This window comes from Cebus imitator, unplaced genomic scaffold (assembly GCF_001604975.1).
Source record: "Cebus imitator isolate Cc_AM_T3 unplaced genomic scaffold, Cebus_imitator-1.0 Scaffold1003, whole genome shotgun sequence".
NCBI classification, from domain to species: domain Eukaryota; kingdom Metazoa; phylum Chordata; class Mammalia; order Primates; family Cebidae; genus Cebus; species Cebus imitator.
The window spans coordinates 58,543-83,466 of record NW_016108318.1 but is presented as its reverse complement, the minus strand read 5'-3'; the positions used below and the strand labels follow the sequence as shown (position 1 = coordinate 83,466).

The window sequence follows — 24,924 nt, the reverse complement described above, 5'->3', positions numbered from 1 at the left end:
GAGATGGAGTCTCGCTCCTCACTGTTGCCCAAGCTGGAGTGCAGTGGCTTGATCCTGGCTCACAGCAACCTCCGCCTCCCGGGGTTCCACAGATTCTCCTGCCTCAGCCTCCCGAGTAGCTGGGACTATAGGTACGCACCACCATGCCTTGCTAATTTTTGTATTTTTCAGTAGAGACGGGATTTCACCATATTGTCCAGGTTGGGCTCGAACTCCTGACCTCGTGGATTTACCCGCCTTAGCCTCTCAAAGTGCTGGGATTACAGGTGTGAGCCACCGTGACTGACTGAAAGCCTTTTAATGATTGCTTTCAAAAGCATATAGGTATGTATGTGGTAGTGATTGGGGTTATTCAGATATTTTGTTCTCCTCTACTTGTATTCATAGCAGGCTTACAGTTCTGTCCCTTGAAGTCACTCATGGTCACATAACTTCCTCTGACCAGTAAACAGAAACCATGTATATCACTGTGGGAGAAAGTCACAAGTCCCTCTATCTCTTCCACCTTCCCTGACTTCTGGCAATAGTGGAGACTCAATCAGCCTGTGTTCAAGTGAAGATGACAAGGACCAGAGCTCTTGGCAAATCTCAGGGAATTTGCAATGTATACAAAAAACAAACCTTTGTGTTTCAAACTATTGACATTTCAGTAGTTTCTCACTGCAACATAACTTAGCCTAACTTCTTTCATGCAAAATATGTATGTTGTACAATTAAGACATATAGACAAGATAAACTTTTAAAGTATGATGTTTCACCATGTAAATAGAGTTTTTTGGCACGAGATGAAATAGCTGATGACAGTATCATATGTGAATTTTAAAAGGGTTGTATTTAAAACAATTTCCAAGTAAGGATGTTGTGTTCTAAAACCTTGCCACTTAAAAGTGGGGTCCACATGAGTAGCAATAGCAAAACCTCAGAATTCATTAGAAATACAGAGTCTTGAATCCCATCCCAGACCTACAAATATGAATCTGCATCCCCAAATGCTCTGCAACTGCTGTAGAATGCTAGGATTGTTCAAAAAGAGCTCTCTTAATGATAGAAACAAAGTATAAAAAGCTTGAATAAAATTATTTCATAAAATGTGCCCATGGTGGGAATGGTAGCAGGCACCTGTAATCCCAGTTACTCAGGAGGCTGAGAATTGCTTGACCCCAGGAGGCAGAGGCTGCAGTGAGCCAAGATTGTGCCACTGTACTCCAGCCTGGGTGACAGAGAAAGACTGTGTCTCCAAAAAAAAAAAAAGTGCCAGTAGACAACAAGTTCATAAATTAACATATTATTTTGAATTATTGAAAGCCTTTTAATTAGTGCTTAAACATGTAACTAAATCAATACATTAATATTAATATGTGTAAATATTTTGTCTATTTGGGAATATATTTGGGCATATTTGATATGTTTTACATAATTAAAAGAGAAAAGGAAGAAATAAAAATCTTAATGAAAGAAAAGGAAAGCGTGATTTAAAAAATAGTAAAATTTGAAAAAAAAATACAAACTAAAATAAAGAATGCAGCCAAAGAAATTAAAAATTAAGTATGGTTAAACAGCAGATGAGAGAATTACAGAGAGGAATACAGACCTGAAGAATGCTGCATACAGAGATATAGGTGAAAAATATAAAAGAAGAGTTAGGAAGCATGGAGTTTAAAAAGAATGACAAGGTCCAACACAATTCTTTAGGAATTCCAGAAGAATACGGAGGATAAAGCAGACGCAACAAAGAGAAAATGGCTACGGATTTTTCAGAATGGAAAAGTTGAGTTCTCTCAGTTTAAAGACACACACTGTGTCCCACAAATGATACATCAAAACAAATCCACCCAAGAAACAACACAGTGAAACTGAAGAACACCGAAGAGGAAGTTTAAAAGCAACCAGAGACAGTCAGACTTCTCATCAGCAATGAATCGCTGTGACCACAAAATAATACCTATGAATAGTGACCAACAACCTACAAGCCTGTACAAGATAAACTATTATTCAAGATTATGAACATTTAAGAACATTTTTCAAATGATGACTAACACAATCTATTACTATAAAATTTTAAGGAAGAAAACTGTACCGTTAAAAAAAAAAAGCAGGATGAAAGAATCAACTATGATTAGAGAAGCTGTTAAAATTTTCAGTTAAACAAAATGCTATCAATTAAAAAAACAATAATTTGGAGAATATAAATTAAGATGATACTAGAATACTAAACAAAAATAATGTGGACGATGGGGCAGTCATGGGAATTAAAGCATTCTAAGAGTCAAGTATTATTAAAAAGGAAGACAGAAGTATTATTCTTTAAAGACACGTATCTTTAGCCTTCATTTTAAGGATACATGTTTAGAAAACATAAGAATGGGCATTAAGAGAATAGAAATAGATATTTAACTCCCTAACAGATTTAAAAACAACCATAGTAACCTGATGATCAATGTAACAGAAGCCAGTTAAGGCAAAAACAAAAACAGTCAAACAACATAAGATGGAGAAATAAGTACACATATAATTGTATATCAATAAGTACAATAATTATAGATGCATTAGACTTATCCTTGAGTTTAAGCTCAAAAATTTTAATGGCATAAAAGAAATCCAGTTCTTTAATGTTATCCGAAAAAGACCTATGAGAAACATACAAAAAATTATTACTCTGAATGACTCAAATATAAAATGTTCAAAAAGATCAAACCAAGAATTCCATACACTAGAGTAGGTACTTTGATCAAACTGCTTTTAAAAAGGGCACACACACACACACACACACACACACACAAAATCATTGGATAAAATAACAAAAATCATTTGAATAGTCCTATAAAGAATTTTATCACAGTTTAAAATTATTTTCAACATAGAAAATACCAGGCCAAATGGTTTTTCATGTTAATTCTATCAAACATTAAAGAATAATTCTATCCTACAAAGTATTTTAGATAAAATAAAATGGCCAACTTCATGCTAACAAAATGGAAAGCCTCAGTTAAATGGACACATTTCTAGAAAAATTTAACTTGCCAAGACTCAATTAAGAAGAAATTAAAACCTGTCCACAACCATTAAATGAAAAAAATCTTCAAACAAGAATATACTAGGTCCACACAGTTTTGCAGGCCAGTTCCTATACCTACAACTAGAGCAAATATTTAAGGAACAAATAGTTCCAGTCTTATCCAAACTCTTTCAGAGAATGAAAAATGAGGCACGGTTCAATAAAGGACTGGGAGATGGGGTCTACCAGTGAGGAAGAAATGTAATGAAGGCTGTCAAACAGCAGATACCCCAGTAGCCATTTTGACCTCTTCATACAAAGGGCAGTCCTTGATAGCTCCGCCCCTTAGACACTCCTAAAAGCCCCACTCCAACTCTTCAGAACAAAGTCCTAGCAGGGCTCTCCCAACCCGCAATGGGAAACAGCAAGTCTGTTACAGATGACTGTCATATGCTGCTCCAACTCAGAGAAGCCGGAGACATGATCAGTCAAGGACTGTCCAGAATATGAACCCAGCAGCCCTCAGTACCACATCTGACTTCATTCACAGGGCAACATGAAGAATCTCGGTCTTGATCAGAGCTTTCTCCGCCCCTGCACAATCTTTTGTTTTCTTTTTACAAACCCAGACGCTAATCAGAGTTGGCAGAAAGGCCTCAGCTGACAGGGCAACTTATTTAACTATCATAAAACAGACTCCTCTTACCTATTCCTCCTCAATGAGTACAGCTTGTAGATAGCTGCATGACTAACCTCCTGCACAGCCAAGAGGAGCAAGTGGCCCTCTGCGTCCTGAACATGTGGCTCTCTGGTCCCCTGCCAGAAGTAGCCTGACAAAGTAGCCACTGAACCTGTCAGTTCACAAATTAAGCCCCATGCAAAATTAGTGTCTGTGGCAGTTGCTCTGGCCATCCAGAGGGTGGCAATTAAGCAACATACGGTTTAAATTATCTACAGTGTAATTTGCAAGCAGAATCACAGGGACTAATCAGGAAGAAGAATTGATCAAAGGTTAATATCCTACTGGAAACTATAATAATCATCTTTTGTATTAGAACCAAGTGATTATTGACAGGGGTCTTAGAGTCTTTAACAGCCACCCTTTCCCAACTTTCTGATATAAAATACTGAGGTCCCAATCTAGTACAGTCACACCTGGGATTCAGCCATTCAGATTCAAGAATTCAACTTTACAAGGAATTTCACTTAATAGTCCTACTTCTGCTTATAAGGCATTTCTTTTTGCATTTACAAGAATCAATTTCTACCTTTCATACCTCCCAAGCGCTCACCACCTAGGATGAAGGCCATATCCTCTCAGAGTACTCCTGGTCTGATTGGTTACAGGAGTGATAATCACCCACACTGTTTGCACTGTTTTCACTGATGGAGGAGGGGAAAGATACTTTTTTGCACTAAAAGTTTAATTACATAAACATTGATACCACATGTCCAAAGTGTACTCTTTTTAGAAAGAGTTTTGGAAAGTAAACGGTAACCTAGCCTATTGTAATTAATGACAGGCAATTCCTTGTTATGTAGTGTATGATTATTAGTGACCACTGAATAAAGTACATCCATTTTAGTAGGAATCTGTGTTGTTTTCATCCAAGTGGCTAGCTACTATTTGGGAGGTCCAGGAAGCCCATAAAGCTTTCTTCCATTGAAATACGTGGTAATGGTGAGAGTAGACAGTCTTTGGATACTTGAGTACTTGGATGCAAAAGCAGCTGTGTTTTGGCAGTGGTGGAGGCACTACTTGACATCATGCAATCTAAATAAGAATATAAATAAAGAGAAGAAGATTTAAATGTTCACACAAAAATGTCATTTCTGCAGGATCTGTGGTATCATGATGTGGTGCCACAGTTTTCAAACTTCTTGAGCTGTGCTTAAACAAAGGAACCTTGCTTGGAAGAAATAATGTGTAAAGGAGACAAGAGCAAAACTACTCTGGCTTAGGAATTGTGAGCAAGAACAGAAAAGTATCCTTCCCTCAGTTAATTCTTTTCTCCTACAGATAGCCCTGCACATCAACATTAAAACCAGCCCAGGAATAAAAGGAGCCTGGAAGAGACTCAAATGGCCCTGGACTCAAATCTCAGCACTATGATCTTGGGTGGTAAAAATAATACTAATATCAATAAAACAAATAACTTACACCAGTTGAGCACTTTCTAGGTGCCTTATTTGCATTAATTTAACCCTCACAATATGAGACAGGTACTATCATTGTCACTATTTTATCAATAAGTAAATTGAGGCTCAGAATAATTAAGTAATTTGTCCAAAGATCCCACAGCCAGCACAAACCCCTACAGTCCAACTCAGTAGTCCATGTTAATAACCGTGAAAGTTCTTAACCTCTTTGGCCCAATTTGGCTTAGCCATCTTAATGCCATCATAAAAATGAGGAAAAGTGTCCAACAATCTTGAGAAAAAGTATCCTGAACAAGGCATTGAAAAGAATGATCATTCTTTTTATCAAGAAGAGCATAGAATACATGCCTCCCAGTTATTCACTAGTAACCTCAATGTTGAATAATCTGTCAAATAGCTCCTGTCAAATATCTGTGTGAGCCAGTTGCTACTTCAGGAATGGTTCATGGGACATACAAACTACCGAGTCTTAAAACAAACAAACAAAAACAACAACAACAACAAAACCCAGTAATTTGTTATTCCAAAAGAATCAGTGAAACAAAGGTGAAAATAATAAATGAAGTTCAGTATGCAGCCAGATAGAGGATGTAGACAGAGACCAATACTACCTCCTATCCAATGAAAAGATCCTAGTGACAAAAACAAATAAAAAATACATCTAACATATATTTATTAAATACTTGTTAACTAAAATGCCTAAACACCACCAATTTAGGCACTGGAGATACAGCTCCTTGTCCTTAAGGAGCTTACATGCTGGTGCAGGAGGAAGACAATGAACAAAGAGGCAAATATAAATGTGAAAGGTCAGGCCACAAGTGCTATAAAGAAGTATAAACAAGATACAAGGACAGAGTTATGTGGGAATGCATGACAGACAGAGTCAGGGAAGGCCTTCCGATACGGTGACATTTCAGTGTAAGCCTGGATCTGGAAGACGGCATTCCAGGAGAGGGGAGAGCAAGTGCATGGCCAAAGTGAGATAAGCCAGGGGAACATAAAAGGGATGCATAAAGGGCCGCAAAGGCCAAGTCACGCTAAGATCTTGCTGGCCATGTTAAGGGCTTTAAACTTTATCCTGAGATGGGAAGCCATGGAGGAGTTTTGGAGAGAGGAGTGATATGACTTAATTTACATTTTCAGGTTTACTCTGCGGCTCTGTGGAAAAGAGTCTATAAGGGAGCAAGAACAGAAGCAGAGAGGCATCAGAAGACTACGGATCAATTTGCAAACCCTGGACAAATCCAGCAATGGACACACAAGGCTTATACAAGGAAAACCATAAAACTCAGATGGGTGAAATAAGAGCTTTAATAAATAAGAATGCTACACTGTCCCCAGAAAATGTTCCACATGATAAAGATTATTTTTTGTCCCTCATTAATCTATAAAAAGCTAACATTTTATAGTGTTTACTATGTGACAGGCACTGTTCTAAGCACCTTGTATGTGTTGAAACAGGCAACTCTCTAAGACGGGTACTGTTACTATTCTCATTTCAAATATGAGAAAACTGAGGAACAGACCATGCAAGTAATTTGTTGTAGAGCTAGGATTTGAAACAAGTCATCCGGCTACAGGTATTCCTCCCTACCAATCAGCAAAGAAGCAATTTGCAAAGAATGCCTTTCTCTCTATAAAACTCTCATGCCTTTTGCAGACCAAGAAGCCCAGGAGCCCTTCTGGATGGAAGCTTTCAAGATGGAGGACTAAGGAAATGGAAGGACAGAGTAGTTTGTACTGGAAGGTCAGAAGAATTAGGTCTGCTGGGTTTCATACAACCCACGCTTAGGGCCCCTCTCTCACACACGTCCCAGATTCTCAACTGCAGTCTTGGGTCAAGGCAAGGCCTTAGGGATCCAGCCACATAATCTTCTGTCAGAGACAGAAGGAATTTTGCCAGAGGCTCTGTCATTTCAGGAATGCCTGTATGGAGCAATCAGGAGGCAGAAAGAGGCACTGACCCCACACAAGTCTACTTTCTTTAGAAGTCTGATTTATCTCTCAAAAAGTTCAATATTGTGAAGGGGTCAGTTCTCAACATGATGTGCAGGTTAAATGCAATCTCAATCAAAATCCCAAAGTTACTTTGTGAATATCAGAAAACTGACTCTAAATTTTATATGAAGAGGCAAAGGGTAGCCAACACAACCTGAAGAAGAACAAAGTTGGAGGACTGACAGTATCCAACTTCAAGACTTACTGTAAAGCTACAGTCATCAAGACAGTGTGGTAGTGAAAGAAAAAATAAAATAGATTCATGAAACAGAATAGGGAGTAAGGAAATAGATCTGAATATATATCACAAAAATGTAACCAAATGACCTTTGACAAAGCAGCAAAGATAATACAGAGAGAAAAGATACTGTTTTCATTCTTCCCTGACAACCATGGAAGAGGTCTTCCTCAGTCTTCCTTTTGCTCTTTGGCTGGAGGCTCTGAAGTGCTGACTGATTCAGGCATTCTGAAGGTCTGATCCTGTGGCTCTTACCCCAATGCACATGAGACCCCTAGGAGCTCAGAGGTCAGTATCTCTAAAAGGATTGCTAGGAAATTCACTTTCTTGACTGTTTCTCCTCAATAAGGAATCAGAGACCCTAACCTAGAAGAGGACATCTGTATTGGCCAGGGTTCTCTAGAGGGACAGAACTAATAGGAGATATATATATGTGTGTGTGTGTGTGTGTGTGTAGATCTCCTATTAAGTAGTATTAACTCACACAATCACAAGGTCCCACAATAGGCCGTCTGCAAACTGAGGAGCAAGGAAACCAGTCTGAGTCCTAACACTGAAGAACTTGAAGTCTGATGTTCTAGTGCAGGAAGCATCCAGCATGGGAGAAAGATGTAGGCTGGAAGGCTAAGCAGTTTAGCCTTTTCATGTTTTTCTGCCTGCTTATATTAGCTGGCAGCTTATTAGATGGTGCCCACCCAGATTAGGGCTGGGTCTGCCTTTCCCAGCCCACTGACTCAAACATTAATCTCCTTTGGCAACACTCTCACAGGCACGCCCAGGATCAATACTTTGCATCCTTCAATCCAATCAAGTTGACACTCAGTATTAACCATCACAACATCCCCGTCTATGGAGCCTCTGAAAAGCAGGACATTAGTCAGGACCTCTCAAGGGCCCTCTATCCACTGAGAAATTAAGAATCAGACAGATGATAGCTAGAATACATCACAGTACCAACAATAACCTGAAGAAGCTGCAAGACACAGACATACTCTCCCACTTCAGGCTCAAACACCAAAAGCCCTCTGTAAGTCAGATGAATCTGTCCAATTGGAAGGGAAAGCAAATGCCTGAGAAGGGGCAGTGTCAGGTACTCTGTACTTCCTGGGGTCTAGCCACACTTGGCCCAGTACCTTCTTCCCTCCTCTCTTCCAGCCACAGCTCAAACAATGAAGGACAAAGTCCTAAAGAAGCACATCCAATCTACCAATGAGGCCACTGAAGTGTATCAGGTAAAGGCAGAAGACTTGGGACCTTCTGAAAAGATTTCCAACAAAAGGTTGGGTCTAATCAATACTGGCTTCTGGTTGCCCCCATGAAGAAAGGAATCAGCTGAAACAGTTAATCGATAATCCTTTCAAATTAACCACAGCTTTGCTAGATCTTTTCTTTTTCTCTCTTTTTTTAGATGGAGTCTTGCACTGTTGCCAGGCTGCAGTGCAGTGGCACGATCTCGGCTCACTACAACCTCCGTCTCCTGGGTTCAAGCCATTCCCCTGCCTCAGCCTCCTGAGAAGCTGGGACTACAGAAGTGTGCCATCACACCCGGCTAATTTTTTGTATTTTAATAGAGACGGGTTTCACCAAGGTCAGGATGGTCTCGATATCCTGACCTTATGATCTGCCCACCTTAGCCTCCTAAAGTGCTAGGATTACAGGTGTGAGCGCTAAGCCTGCTAGATCTTTTCTTAAAAAAAAGTCCCCTACTGGCTAATGCAAATATTAAAACCAAACAGTTGAGATGGATAAAAAACAATATGGCATAAAGAACATTCTAATCATTAAGTGAATCAACACAAAATTGCTTCCCATCTCTGAAACACACTGGAGACCAGCTGAGGAAGTGAGCTGACTCCTGCATTAGGTGGCAAAGTCTGCTAGATTTCAAGTTTCAGATCAGCTGTAATAAGCCATGAAAAGCTCTGAATGTTTTAGAATAGAATCAGTCTCATCGAACCCAAACTGCCTCGCAGCCAGAATCCAAACTGAGACAGTAGATGGTAGGTACATCCACATTGTCTCAGCAGAGACCAGAACAATCACACCAGACATCAGAGAGTTCTAGAAGTTCAGATCAAAGAACAAAAGGAGACATGACGTACACAGTAACACTACTGAAAAAAAAAAAAAAAAGTAAAAGGAGAGAAGCAGTTTCTGGAATGTGGAGGATGAGACCTCGGTTGCTGGGGTTCCTGGGTGTACCTGCAATGATCCCATCCATTTGCTCCAGGGCGGCTTCCAGCACATGACTAGCATCAGACGCCATGACTCCTGACTGCCTAGTCTCCTCTTCTTCTTACTGAAAATGCAAATACAGAACAAAGGAAAAATTACAGAGAGTTCCACGTTATGCATATGAGACCACAAAAACCTTTAATTCCATCATCACACAGTGTGTTTTCATAAGAATCCTAGTAGCCGACTTGTAGTTTCTGCATCTCCAAGACCTCTCCCAGGTGTCTCTCTCCTGGTATGAGCGCCTTTTCCACGAATCATTAGCACACAATCCCAGTCAATTCTGTCATGAAAAACCACTGGGGCTTTCCAGAGTCACCTGTGGCAGCAAGACAGCAATTGTTAACGCCTTCCCAGGTGTAACAATTGGAGTCCCAGGCTCCAGAAGCTCCAACCACACTGTGAAAGGCTCCACTAAGTGGCGTAGGAGAGCTGTGCACCTAACGAGGACATGGTCAAGGTGTACAAGGCAATGTAGTGGCAGGGCCCAGGACAGGACAGTCCCTGCAGGCATTTAACTGTCTTACATCTGCATTTGCCCTAGGCCTGCAATGCTTTCCTTGGGCAGAGGTGAGCCAGGCTGAGAGGGCTCAAATGCTACTTCCACTCCTCCAACTGGGACAGGGTGCCCTGCCTAGGAAGGTCACAGGCCACAAGGATGCAGAGAGAGCACTGTCCCAGGAGCACTGTAACTGACCATCTTAGATCCACTCTACCCAGCACCATTCAAGGTTCAGAATCCCATCTTTTCAGGGCAGATGAACATTTCCAAGGATACACAGTCCAGCCACTCCCTTAATGCTGTATTCCCTAGCTATAGCAAACGGGGAACTGCCCAATGCCTCTCCCCTGCCCCTCGGGCAAATGCTTCCAACTCTGGACAACTCTATCTTAAGAAAGGTCTTTAAGTTAAACTGTCTTCCCGCGGCCTCCTCTCACTTTTCTTGTTCCCCGTCCTCTCCCTGAATAGCAGGGAAGGATTTACAACAGCACTTGTAATCCTAAGAGAATTAGCTCATGTCTGTAAACTGGAGGAGTTGCTGTTTGCTCCTTCAGCAAATCTACACACGTGCCTAATGGCCATACACACCACGGAGAACAGAGGCACGGCTCCCACACCCAGGCATGGCACAGGACAGGAAACAGATGGTTCTGAGACTCTCTGGTTTTTCTTGTGAAGTGGGACATTTGGGGTGAAGAGAGGAAAATGACACCACACAGGAGTGGCTTTGGAGATGGTGTGGATAAGGATCTCAAGACCAAGGAACCACACTGGCTGCACCAGGAAGCAATAGTTAAATTCACAGGCTCCAAAGTCAGACAGCTTGAGTTCAGACCCAGCTCTGCTATGTACTGTGTGATCTCTGAGCCTCAGTTTGCTCATCTGTAAAATGGGGATAACAGCATCTAACTCATAGATGACATGATGAATAGGTAATTAAAATTATGTAGAGAACACTAAGCACATTCCTTTGTACAAAGTGTTCAATATGTTAGCTATGTCTGTTTTTTTTTTGTTGTTGTTGTTTTTTAAGTCAGAATATAACATCAGGATGTAATTTTGTCAGCTCAAAGGAAACTTTAAACAAAAATAGGTAGGTGCAGGGAGAGAGAGCCAGATAAACTCAGGAGGCTGCTTGATTTGGAGGCGGCAGGTATGGGTAAGGAAGATAAGCAACCATGCCTGTGGAGCGGGAGAGGGCAGGGATTTACAAGCGCAAAGGTCAAAGAAGGTTGAGAAGCAGGCATTCAGCCTCGGGGGTCAAGAACCATTGCACAGTTAGCTTGGAGGGAATGAGGATGGGTGCTCACAGGGGTGTCAGGGAACCTCACTGGCACCTCAGGGCCCTGGCAGGAGCCAGACAAGTTTGCAACAAGGAGCGAAGCTGCTTCGAGGTGAGATGAGCAGCCCAGGCTGCTAAAGCAAACACGGTGTGGAACTCCTGGGGCCTGAATGGAAGCCAGCTTGGGTCAGGATAAAAGAAGAGGTAGCAGGGAAAAGGGTGGAGCAGAAGGAGGGAAACAATCTGCAGGGTCTCACCTGTTCAGCAGAAGGGGTATTAAAAGTTTGAAATAATCCCTCCAAATCCTTCCCACTGCTCTTTCTCTAAGGGGAAAATTCCAAACTCCTTACTGTGGCCTATGAAGCAGGTTTCAGAATCAGGCCCTCAACCCCGCTGTCCACCCACCCATAGCTCCTCAGGCTTCAGCAGCATTGGTCTCCTGTCTGCTCCCAAACACTGCGAGACCTTCCCTCCTCTGCAACACTCCTGCCACCCCCCTACCCTGAGCTCACTCCCCAGCTGTCTGCACAACTGATTTATTCTCATGCTTCAGGGCTCAGATCCAAAGTATAAGAGAGGTCTTCCCCACCCTTCACCCCACATAAATCTGCCCCTTCAAAGCACAACAAATCCACAGTATCTTGTTCTATGTATTTGTCTCCTTGCTAACTGGCCACCTTCTCAAAAAGGCAGAGGGACCCTGTCTGCCTTGTTCACTCCTAGGTTCTCACTGTCTAGCAGATAGATACTTGTGAATAAATGGATAGATCCATGCAGCCAGCACTGTGCTGGGCCTTAGATGGATATTGATAAATCAGACCTAGTCTCTGCCCCTATGAACCACACAATGTAGTGAAGAAGACTGAAGTATGAACAAATAATTACGACACAGTGCAAGGTGTGTTGATAGAAGCAGGTGTGCAACTTCCCTGGGTCTTGAAGGACAAGTAGAAGCTGTCTCAGAAGGTGAGGAGGAGAATGCTGTTTCAGGCAGAGAGGGTGGTGCACATGAAAGCCAGGGAAGCATGTAAGGGCAGGGTATAGTTGGCAAAGGTCAAAATGGTTGATGAGATTATGCAGGAGCACCCAGCTGCTCAAGATGAGTCAAAGCCTTCCGTGAAATTCACATACACAGGACAAGGGCAATGCATGAGAGGAGCCTGGGAATCACACCTATCACATTGAGGGCCTGGATGCCAGTGCCTAACAAATCAAGTGGTCTCACATGTAAACATGACAGATTTTTTTTAAAGAAAGAGCTCATCTTTCAGCAGATGGGACACATTGATGAGCTGTGATTGGCCCCACTTGAGGCCTTAGTACCTGGGTATAAGGGGAGAGGGTAGTTAGGGAGTGTCAAACCCAGAGGGCCCAGGCTATGTGCCCCTGTAACAGAAGGGCCATAAAATAAGACCCATGGGCCTTCTGCCCAGCGATGAGTTTGTACTTGGCAAACAGCATGCTGGGTGGACCTGTGGGAGCTGGCCTGAAGTGAAACATGATTCAAGGTGCATGACAGGCATCAGAAGCCATGGCTCCTTTTGCCAGCCTACTCTCCTCTTCCTGAAAATTCAAATACAGAACAAGGAAACATTACAGAGTTTTCCACATATACATACAAGACCATAAAACCGTTTAAATCCATCATTGTACAATGTTCTTTCATAAGAATCCTAGTAGCTGATGTGTAGTTTTTGACAACGCACAAGCAGCCAAATGGAAGAGGTGCACGGAGGAAAGGATTGGGGATGGTGAGGGACGCATGGAGCTTCCTTGCCTCTCCAGGGCCACTACCCAGCAGCACTTCCATGGGTTCACCAGCCCTGAACTTCTCGAAACCCCTCCCTTCATTTAGGGTTTCTTATAGAAGCTCCATTCCACAGACATGATTAATTCAGTCATGGGTCACTCAGTCCTCAGTGACTGAACTCAGTCTTCAGCCCCTCTCTCCTCCCCAGAGGTAGGAGTGGGGAGGATTGGGAGTGGGGCTGAAAGTTCTAACCCTCTATTCACATGATTGGTTTCTCTGGTAACCAGCCCATCCCGCAGGAAGCACCTCATTAGCATAAAGCTGAGTAAGGCTGAAAGCGGTTTATTATAAATAACAAAAGTTGCCCGTTTTCTGTGTTAGAAAACTGGAAGGAGACCAAATATATATATTCTTTATTATAGTAGTCCCCCCTTATCCTTGGGTGGGATATGTTTCAAGACCCCTGGTGAATGCCTGAAACAGTGGATGGTACCAAGCCCTATATACAGAATACGATGGTTCTTTTCCTGTACATACAGACCTATGATGAAGTTTAATTTATAAATTAGGCATGGCACAGTAAGAGATTAACAATAATAATTAGTAATAAAATAGAACAATTATAATAATATACTGTAAAAACACTATGTGAATGTGGAATGTGACCTCTTTTTATTTTTTGAGACAGGTTCTCACTCTGTCACCCAGGCTAGTAGGGCAGTGGCATGATCTCGGCTCTCTACAACCTCCACCTCCCAGGATCAAGCGATTCTCATGCTTTAGCCTCCTAGTAACTGGGATTACAGGTGTGCACCACCAGGTCTGGCTAATTTTTGTATTTTTTGTAGAAGACAGGGTTTCGCCATGTTGGCCAGGCTGGTCGCGATCTCCTGGCCTCAAGTGATCTAGTCACCTCAGCCTTCCAAAGTGCTGGGATTACAGGTATGAGCCACCATGCTTGGCCTTGTGGTCCCTTTCAAAATACCTGATTGGATGGTGCCTTGGGTAACCGAATCCCATGGGTAAGAGGGGGCTACTGTATATCATATCATAGTATCACAGGTCTCAGAGGTAAATGTGCTGTTTGATGACACGCATTGTGTTCAGTGTCTTCCACATCGGTTCCTCCCACAGGGACACAGTATCTCCTAGGGAGTCAGGGCTCAGCAGGGATATGGGGCTAAAGTACACCAAGCCCCAGAAGTGACATGCCAAGGAGAAGACAGAGACAGCATCCAGAAGAGGCAATACTTCAAAGAGAGCAGGAGAGCCAGAATCCAACCCAAAATCTCAAGCGACATGTGAAAAATCAGGGTGACATCTAAGCAGATGGCGGACGGTGGGAAGTAGAATTTTTTTTTTTTTTTTGAGATGGAGTCTCTGTTCCCCAGGCTGGAGTGCAGTGGTGCAATCTTGGTTCACTCCAACCTCCGCCTCCCAGGTTCAAGTGATTCTACTGTCTCAGCTTCCTGAGTAGCTGAGACTACAGGCACCTGCCACCACACCTGGCTAATTTTTTGTATTTTTAGTAGAGACGGGGTTTCACCATGTTAGCCAGGATGGTCTCCTGACCTCATGATCCTTCTACCTCGGCCTCCCAAATTGCTGAGGTTATAGGCATGAGCCAGGAAGTAGAATTTAAATCATGCTCCCTACCAATGAGAGGAGAGCTACAGCAGTTACCAAAAGGCCTTACACAGCATGGACAACAGCGGAATCAACAACATGCCGGGGTGACTGTAAGAGGGGCACCCAACCAGCCCAGGAAAGAAAGCAGCAGGCACAGGGAAGGACATTGCTCTTATCACACACCATACAGTGACGCTTGCTACATGGGACCGAAGCAGTTTTCATTCTCTCTGGACGCTTAACATAGCTGGCATTTGACCCTAACGAGCAGGCTGGCTTCTGATACTGAGATACTGTCTCACCCCGGCCATAAAGATAAACATTTTATCTTTATGTTGTTTAAGATAAAAAATGCAGTCCATCCACAATTCATAGGCCCGTGTGTGTGCTGTCATCTTCCTGCCTGGGACAGTGTCTGAGACTGAGGCTCCCGCTAATTACAGGACTGAACCCTTCTCTTTGCTGCGAGTCAGGGAGAAAATGATCCCCCACAGCTTAGCTGTAAATACAGCCAGTGAGGAAGGAACAGCCATGTTTTAGAATGACAGGGTGTGATGACATGTTACAGGCACATGAACTGCACCACACAAGACCGGTGTGGGACCTGAAAGTTGATCAGGGAGCAAGATCCACATGTGTTTAAAATACAGAAAGTGGTCACAATTGACCCCCATCATCTGGTATGTTCCGAGGCAAACAGTGATTTATATGCTATATTAACTCCTTTCATATTTGCCAAAAGAGAATTTGAAGTAGGTAGCAGCCGCTGATTAAGATAAGTCTGAGGCAAGCAAACCTTAATTTACCCCACCCACACTGAATTCCATTTCTAAACTTCTTTCCTCTCAATAATAATAGTTAGGGTTGTGACTGATGTTTGGAGCAGGCTCACACAGCCCTGCATGCTGAAACGAACTAGGAACAGATCCAGAAGTCACCACTACTCCCTGCTCCTTCAGGATATTCTGAGCCTTGGACACAGTAGAGCCAGAGCTGAGACCTGACTCCTCTGCAGCTGCCGCTAGACAGGGGCCAGTGTCCCTGACTAGAAGGCCAAGGCCTGGGGAAGGAGGCCTCAGCCAAGAACCCACCACATCCACAGAACCGCGTTTCTCTCCTATCTCTCCCTTCCCCAAGTGGCAAACAGATGATAAAGAAGTGTTACTGGCCAGGCTCAGTGGCTCTTTGGGAGGCCAAAGAGGGCGAATCACCTGAGGTCGGGAGTTTGAGACCAGCCTGACCAACATGAAAAAACCGTGTCTCTACTAAAAATACAAAATTAGCCGAGCGCGGTAGCCGGCACCTGTAATCCTAGCTACTCAGGAGGCTGAGGCAAGAGAATTGCTTGAACTCCAGAGGCTGAGGTTGTGGTGAGCCTAAATCGTGCCATTGCCCTCCAGCCTGGGCAACAAGAGCGAAACTCCGTCTCAGAAAAAAAAAAGAAGCGACACCCTATCACAAGAAATTGAAGTATTTTCCCATAAATTACAGGCCTCCCATAAACCATAGCTGCTCTTAAATGGTTATTTTAAGAAATACCTTTTGCTAACCCTAAGCTTAAGAGAAAGCCTCTTAAAAGAGTATAAGAAACATCTTTGGTAGAGTGGAGCAAGAAGCCATTTGGAGCATCCAAAATTAAAAGGACAAAGACAGATATGCAGGAATTTGATGTCAATGCCTAAATTCTCAATCACATCCCATATCAACCAATAACTTACTTTCTAAAGGACAAAAAAGACAGAGTACAGCTTTTATAGACAGATAGACTTGAGTTAAAACATGGACTCTGCTGCATAATGGTTGTCTTTTAAGCCTCTTTTAGCCTCAATTGCCTCATCTGTAAAATCAGTATAAAATCAATCTCATTGTTATGGGCAAAAGTAAACAACACAGAACTCAGGCAAACAATGCAGGCTGAACCTAAACATCTAATTGAACTGCTCATTTAAACAACAATAGAGAGATTTATTTTGAAAGAGATAAACTCAAAAGGACACAATGTCATAGGCATAAGGGAGAGGCCAGGGTACAGTTACGCAGCAAGCCTGCGAGGGCAGCCAGTCCAAAAGCTCTGGGAGAGATTTCATCAGTAATATGAAATTGACAGAACACTTGGTGCATCTGAATATCTTAAGAGACTTACATAATTGGTGAAGACTTTGTTTAATTCACTAAGAACAGATAATGACAACTGGGGGAAAAATAATAAAGTAGCAGAACAAGCATTTTTCTAGAGACACAGACAAAAAAATACAGGACTAAAAGAAGCAGCTGCATCTGAGGAAGAACGATGGGGTGGAGAGGAGTCTGTCTTAACAAATTACATACAATTATTTGACTCTTTAAATTGTGTGAATATATAGTGGTAACAAAAAAGAAATAAAAAAGATTAAAAGAGACAATACATGTGGCATGGCAGGCACAGTGCCAACATTAAATTAATGCAGTGTTTGTCTCCTCTTTAGTTACCATATATTGGGCAGAAAACTGTTAGCTACTTGCTACTTGTTATCCAACATTATCTCACTTAATCCCCACACCAGTTAGGAATTATTCTTCCCCTGCTACAGATGAGAAAACAGATTAGGCAACTTGCCTGAGGCTGCACACCGTTTTTCCTCCTGTTCTTCCACTTTCCTGAGACAGGAACCCATTTGGAGGGTTTTGAGGGATAGGGTTGACATGATTTGACTTAACCTTTTAGAAGGATTACTCTGGCAGGAAAATTACTGGAAAAAAAAGCATTGCTTGGAAAATAGACTATAGGGGACACAGCGTGAACACAGGAAACCCCACAAGAGATGAGGTGGCTCAGACCACAATGAATTTGGTGTTCTAGTTCCTGATATACTTTGAGGACAAAGCCCAGATTTACTGATAAACTAGACATGGGCATGAGAGAACAGAGTCAGGTGTACCTACACATGTTTTTTCCCTGAGTCCCTAAAGAATGTGGAGGCCTGCAGGAGAAACAATGTGGAGTGTCTGGGGGTGAAATCAGGAAACTGGTTTTGGAAATGTTCAGCTTAAGATCCCTACAGACACCGTGGAAGTTATGCTGAGTAGCCATTTGGAAATAGGAGTCTGATGTTTACAGAGAAGTGGGATGGAGATGTCAATTTGGGAGGCATCTTCATAAAGATGTATTTAAGCAATTGCATGAAGTGACTTAAGAAGTGGTATAAAAACAGAGGAGACCCCAGGACTCCCGGAAACACTCCACCATGCAGCCTCCAGGGAGAAGAGGAATGGAGAAAGGAGACAGGAGGAGCAGCCAGGAGAAATGAGAATGACACCCAGAAGCCAACCAAAAGGTTTAGGGATAGAGGGTGCAGTCAGGTGCACCAAATGCTGCTGAGTAAGACCAGAGCACTCCTCTCCAAACTCATGCTTGTGGTGATCTCACCTGTTCACACAGCCTCACCTGTCCCTGTACTACCTCACCCTTCTTACCCTAGGTGACTACTATAACCTCCTAACCGGTGACCCCCCTCCAAGGAGCTCCACCCATTCACTCTGCACTGAAGCTTCACCTATCTTAGTGGTCCTCAAACTCTGCTATTAATCAGAACCACCTTGAGAGCTAACCGAGCAAGAGGCCCAACCTCCTATAAGTAGGGAGGGCCTGACCTTTGTGGTTGACTGACTCCGACCAAAATTGAGGAACTGATGGAATGCAAACACAGCCCTGCACTAGGCATCCTTTTGCTTAGACAGCCTCGGGGGCTGGCCACCAGCCACACAATAGAATTCATGGTCTATCATCATATGGACTCAACCTATTTGTTTGCAGCTTTAACTTTTACCATACATACCTTTTGGCAGACCTCTGCCCCATCCCAACCAGATGCCTTATCACTAGTGGACTGATCCTAATTGTTAGTAATTGGCTGCCTGCACTGCTTTCCAGCTTTTATGCCATGCCCACAGCTATCCCTGCTAAATTCCCATCAAGCCAGCTCTTCCAGGTAATCGTACTTAATTCTGACTAACTAAATGGGATCTCCCTGATCATCTTTTTCACCCTGAAGGAAAGGGACAAGAGCAGCTGTGCACAGCCATCTACAGGTCCCTGTGGGATCACCCATTCTGTAAGCACTGGATAAATGTTTACAGATTTATTGACAAAGTAACCAATTCATTGTCCCTGGGAAACTAAAGTCTGGAAGACAGTGGGGACTGGAGTGAGGCTACAGAAGGTTCTCCACAACAGCCCCAGGCTCTCCCCCTTCTGAACAGCCACCCACCTCTCCCTATTCTCACAATGGGTGGGGCCCAAATGCTTCCCATCCCACCTTGGTGATGCCCCCATGGTCACCAAGGTAAAAATCTGGGAGTCATCTCTGAACCTTCCCTTTTGATACCCACATTCAATAGGTCACCAGATTTGGTAAAATCTCCTTCCTTGCCCTCTCTCAGATCTGTCCCCTCACCTTCACCTGCCCTGCCATCATCTCCTATCAGAATGACTGCATTGACTTCCTAACCAGTTTCTCTGCCTCCAGCCTCACCACCCCTCCCCCCCAACACACACACACCCCTCATCCTCCACACTGCTGCCAGGAGGGTGGGTCTGTTTCACAAATCTCACCAAGGCTCCCCAGCATTCACAATGATTCACCAGCTTCCTATCACCCAGGCAACAAAGGGATGCCTGGGGACCTGGAGAGGAAGTTAAGGACCCACAGGGTGGTTAGGAGAGTGGGCTCTGTAGTCAGACCTGCACGTAGATCCAAGTTCTTCCTTTCACAAGCTGTGCTCCTGACAAGCTCCTTAATGTCACTGAACCTCATTTTACCCATTTATAAAATTCAGGAGAAAAGAAACACATTGTGGGATTGCAGGGATTCAAAATCGAGTGGAAGTTCACAACCCCAGCAGTTGTAATTCTCCTGGCCATACCTGGCTCTGGCCCTGAGCAACAGCCAAGCTATTGGCCCCAGCCTGCTGTGGCTTTTGGGGCTACTTCGGTGTTTCAGCTAAAGTCCCTCGTTTGACCTGCTCAACTTCCACTCCTGTTTTGAGGCCAAATTCCATCATCATCATCTCCTAGGATCCTCTCCCATCCCCCAGATGGAAGTGACTGCTCCTGACTTGGTCCCCCTCACCACTCCCAGGACAGACCTCTCCAGGGGCGCTTTTTTCTGAGTGATAAGCCCCTCACAGGCAGGGCTGTGTCTCTGGCCCTGGAGCTCAACTCCCATTCTAAAAGGGAGAAAGTGGAAGGAAATAAAGGGGTCACTGGTCTACACTGGCGAGGCTCTCAGCATAAGCAGTTGAAGTTGTCCCTACCTTCTGCCAGGGGCCACAAGCTGTACCTGTCCTCCACAGGTCCTATCCCGTCCTGAGGTCACCACCTGTCCTGTCCTCCATAGGTCCTATCTCGTCCTGAGGTCACCACCCCCACAGGATCAGATCTGACAGTGGAGAGGAGAAGCAGCACACCTGGCCTGAGAAGACAGCTCCTCAGAGCAATGGCAGAGCCCACAGATACTGGCTTCGTATCACAATGATGGACAAGGACAGGGGCTCTAAATTTCCCTCAAGACAGAGGAGCCCAACACAGCAAGACATCCAGTCATGACAGAGAGGAGCCTGAGCAGGACAGAGGGGCCAGGCTGCTGAGAAAGTTGCTATCAGAGTTGCTGAATGCCTTTAGTGAATATCAAAGTCTAATAAAAGTGAAGAGTCAGAGCTTTCTTTTGTCAATGAATAGAAGCTTAAGTAGTCTAAGAGACGCTGAAGAGGAGAAAATAAAAGAATGCCACTGAAGGTGAACAAGCATGCTTAGATGGTCTCCATCTAATCACAGTATCAGTAACTCCCAAGAGGAAACATTTGTTTAGAAATTTACAGTCACAAAAATATTTCACACTTACAAGGTTTCTTGTCTCCACCTAAACATCCTAGATCAGGCTGTTTTGATTAGCCAGTGAAGCTCAAGCCGGTGGGGGCCTAGATCTGTCAGAACTGCAGAAAGGGCCCTGAACCTAGACACAGGCTGGTAGTGCTGGGTGGCAACAGGGGATGAATGCAATATTTCTTGCTTAGCATCTTTTTCCCGCTATACCAGGTTAGTGAGTTGTATGCACAGGGCATTCCCAGCCACTCCCTGCCAGGCGAGTTCCAGAACATCCTTAAGAACATTTGTGCTGGAGCCTAGTTCTGCCGAACTCACTGGAAGGATTCCTTTTGCTTTCTGGCCCTTCCATGGAAGACCCAGCCCACGTCCCGTCACAAGTCCCTGCTCCACCACCAGCCTCCTTTGGCATAGCCAAGCTCAGATGCTTCTACTTAAGCATTCCCAAAAAGCTCGGGCCCTTCTCACCAAATCACAGCCCTTTAAGCAAGCCTCCATGCTTCCAAACAGCATTTCCAGCAACACATCATCACAGCAGGGGATTCAGTCACAAAGCTGAACACTGTCCTCTAAAGAAGGTGAAGAACAGCACCAGGCACTGAGACCTCACCTCCGGGCGCCACGAGGCCAGATTCCCTCTGAGCGTAGCTGTCCCACAGCTGTCTCAGGAGGGACATCCTCCTCCTACTGGAAATGGCAAGCTTCTTAAAAGAAACGCCGCCCTAAAGACATGAGCATGAGACACCATGAGCCCAGCCCACAAGGAGGAGTTCAGGATCTGGCCAGGAAACGGGTGTGAGTCTGAGGTTCTGATGGCTCACACCCAGAAGCACATGCGATCTTCTGGGCTTCAGGAGCACTGAGAAGCTGATGTCAAGTTTCCTTCACTGTGTTTGCTTAATGTTGTTGAATGCTTGCTTCACCTTCCTCTGACTGTTCTCCCCTCCTATTTCTGCTCTTGATATTCTGCCCTTGTTCCCCTCTCTCCCCAAGCTGGATCTTTTCCCAACTCAAGCACTGATTAGGGTAAAGAGGCCACAACAATCTTGGTGACCAAGACCATGCCTTAATGCCAAGTCTGCTAAAGAACAATTTGGGCAGATATCAAAGGTCAAACAGTACAGGCACTCCATCAAGGAGGGGTTGGGGAGGGGGAGGACAGGGAAGCGAGACAGGGATCTGTGTCTTCAGGAAGAATTGAGATGGGGAGCCAGATAGCATCCAGGGAGCAGAGCATCACCAAATTCCATCAGTTTGCCCCTTGATACTGTAAGACAAGTATATCTGTGCCCTCATGGGGATGGGGCCCACCATAGCCACTCAGAGAACTTTCGGAGAGCAGGTTCTTTCCCTTCCTTCTCAACTGCTCAGTAAGAGTGGGTCTACGAAGTAAATGTAAATGAGAGTCTACCCTTCGAGGCTGAGATGTGAAGAGCCAGGACTAGGCAACAACAACTCCCATGTTCTAAGATTTGGCTGCCTGCCCCTGGCCACACAGCCATTCACAATAGATAAAGATGATGGTGAATTACTTGGTGCCTGTGCAATACCCACCTGTGTGTAAAAACGGCCTGCTCTGGAATTTCACAGGTTTCCTGTCTCCTATGAGAAGCCCCTGCTGCTGTGAAAAAAAAAATGTGTCCACATTTTTGTTTTCTCATTTAATCTTCAAGGGAGTCCTGTGAGGGATATAGCACAATTATCAGCCCTGTTTTACAAAGATGTAGCTCAGTGGCCAGAGAGCAGGGTAAGAGTGACAGCAAATAAAGCTGTTCCTGGCTTGGGAAGGGTGTCTCACCCATAACCCTCAGAACATGGCCTGTAGCCACTAGGCAAAGGGAGCCACCTAGAAGCCACCCACATTTCCCAGCAATAACGTAGGAGGAGGAGGCGGGGACCTGAAGGAAGGATCCTTCTCAGGGAGCTCAAGGATCTCTCTGGATTCCCCTCCACAAGTGTAATCAGGCTCTGCCAGCCTGTCCCTTCTACCCGCCCACTTCGGGTACCCACCTATCCCCTCCCTCCCCACACTTCCTTGACTCCATTTCTTCACCATAGCCCTATTCTGGACAACGTGGAAGATCTCTCTCTCCCTGCCTCTGCTTGTCAGTTTGTAGGTCCTCACCTCTCTCCAGTCACCTCCTAGCTCACATAACCTGCTCCTCAGCTCATTCTGTCTCTCTTCTCACAGCTTACCCTCACCCTCCCTCTGCCTGGGGAACCAGGTTCACGTGTCTCTTCTTCCTTCTGCTCCCAGGATGCTAAACAATACATACAGCTCCATCAGACATTCATGCACCCAGGTCTCTACTCTCATGTTTCTTCCTGTCAGACTCCCTCAGCAAACTACCATGCATCTTTCTTTAATGAGAAACGAAACCTCTCGATTCCCTTTCTCTCATCTCTTACCCTCTCTTCACATGCTTTGTAAGACCTGCCCCTCCTCCCTATGACCCCTAATCTCCTATCATTACTGAGACCCAGCCTCTCAATTATTCCCCCTCTAAATTGAATCTGCACTCTCGCCCTCCTTCCTCTGCTATCCTAGAACACGTCCTTTGACCTTGCACCCTACTGTTAATATTCCATGTTTCTCCTTTGCCTCAGAGCCTCACTACCTACCTCCCGTGCTCTCTGACACCCACAGTAGTGGGACGTCACTCATCTGTGTACAACACCGACGCCATGCTCTCATCCATCCAGCTGCTTCTGTTTCCATTTCCTTAAGAGGCCATCTAGGGTGGGGTTAAAAGGCTCAGCTGGGGTTGGACTGCCTGGGTGAGAGCCCTGATTCCGACACTATAGGTCCAATGGCAAGACACTTAACCTCTGTGCCTCAGGTTTTTCATCTTTAATGTGAGAATAAAAATGAAACTGCCTACCTGAAAGGGTGGTTGTGAAGGTTAAATGAGTTAATAAAGTGCTTAGACCAGCCATCAGTCAGCGTTTGCCCCAGTGCCTTCTTTGGCATCTCATCCGTGTTGATAGGCTTCTCCTCCGGCATTTGGGACAAGCACTCTCCAGGTCCCTCCTTGAACTATGCGGCCTGCATTTACCTGTCATGCTTCCCTACCCTTCTCCCCTCCCCTGTGAGCCACCGGATCTCTGTGGTCTCCCCCTGCAGGGATGCTCTTGTCCATCTCATCCTTTTCACTTCTATCGCCCAGCCTGTGTTCAGGTATTCAGAACCAGGGCACAGGAGGACCTCCTCTCTCCTGAGTAACACCCAGCCTCTCCCACAGCAGTCCAAACGCATGAGCGGACATCCAAACTGGAGCTGACCCCAAAATATCCTGCAGCTAAGTGCTCTTATTTATCTCATATCTCAATATTTATAACTATTTTTATCCAGATTCTACAGAAAAGGGAACTGAAGCTTGGAGAGGTTGAGTGATTTGGTCAAATCACACATCCATCCAGGAAGCAGTAAAGATAGGATTTGAATTCAGGCAGCCTGGCTCCAAGGTTATGTTCCTAACCACTGCTCTTGCTGCACTTCCTCAGTGAGCAGACCTGCTCCTGGGTTCCTGATACCCCAGCTGCAAGAGTGCATTCTTATGCTACTGTGTCTTTTTCATGCTGTTTCCTCAACCTAAAGGGCCCTTCCCCAGTCTCTGTCCGTCAAAACTAATTTTTCAATGCTCAGGCAAGTTCTCTATCCCTACCCCTGCCTGTTCAAATGAATCTTGGCTGAGACATGGGTTCCCACCTCCATTTAGTTTCTGCTTCCTGTTGCCATGGGGAAGACTCAAGGGGGGATACTGACTTCTTCTCTTTCCAGGACTTCCTCCCCTGGGGAACAGCTCAGTATCTGATGGTGGGAATGAAAGAAGGAACTGAGCATGTGCAGCTCAGCCCATCCTCCCCTCTCCCTAGAGTCACCTTGGTGAAGGAAGTGGCCTGCACCAGAAAGAGACTATCACTAGCGAGGAGGTCCCATCAGGGCCCGTAGTGACGCACCTACAATGCACACGGTGCCTTCTATTTGAGAGTGTGGCTCCCCAGCAACCTGCGTATGATGCTGTAATTCACTTTCCCAGGTGGGGTAATGCCAGGAAGGCGGTCCAGGAAAGCAGGCATTTGTGTTGTGACCACAGCACAATGCCTGCCAGAGTAAATTAAACTGGTGTCTGGCTTACGGAGTAGCCTTGTCATGTTGGTCAGTGTGAATCAAGCTCTGGGCAACAAGCACTTCCCAGTGAATGGATAAGGGTGTCTGTCCTGTGGTAGTCCTTACCTCCATTCTCTCCTCTGTCCACACCGCACCTGCCC

The 24,924-nt window shown here is 44.6% G+C and overlaps 1 protein-coding gene across 1 annotated transcript in view; it reads right to left on the bottom strand.

The window, feature by feature from the left end:
- Positions 1 to 24,924, bottom strand: part of LOC108298585 — a 50,126-nt gene that overhangs the window by 7,266 nt on the left and 17,936 nt on the right. Inside the window, exon 3 of the mRNA XM_037735845.1 lies at positions 9,597 to 9,693. Coding sequence (XP_037591773.1) covers positions 9,597 to 9,693 — 97 coding nt within the window. The remainder of the gene's footprint in view (positions 1 to 9,596; positions 9,694 to 24,924) is intronic.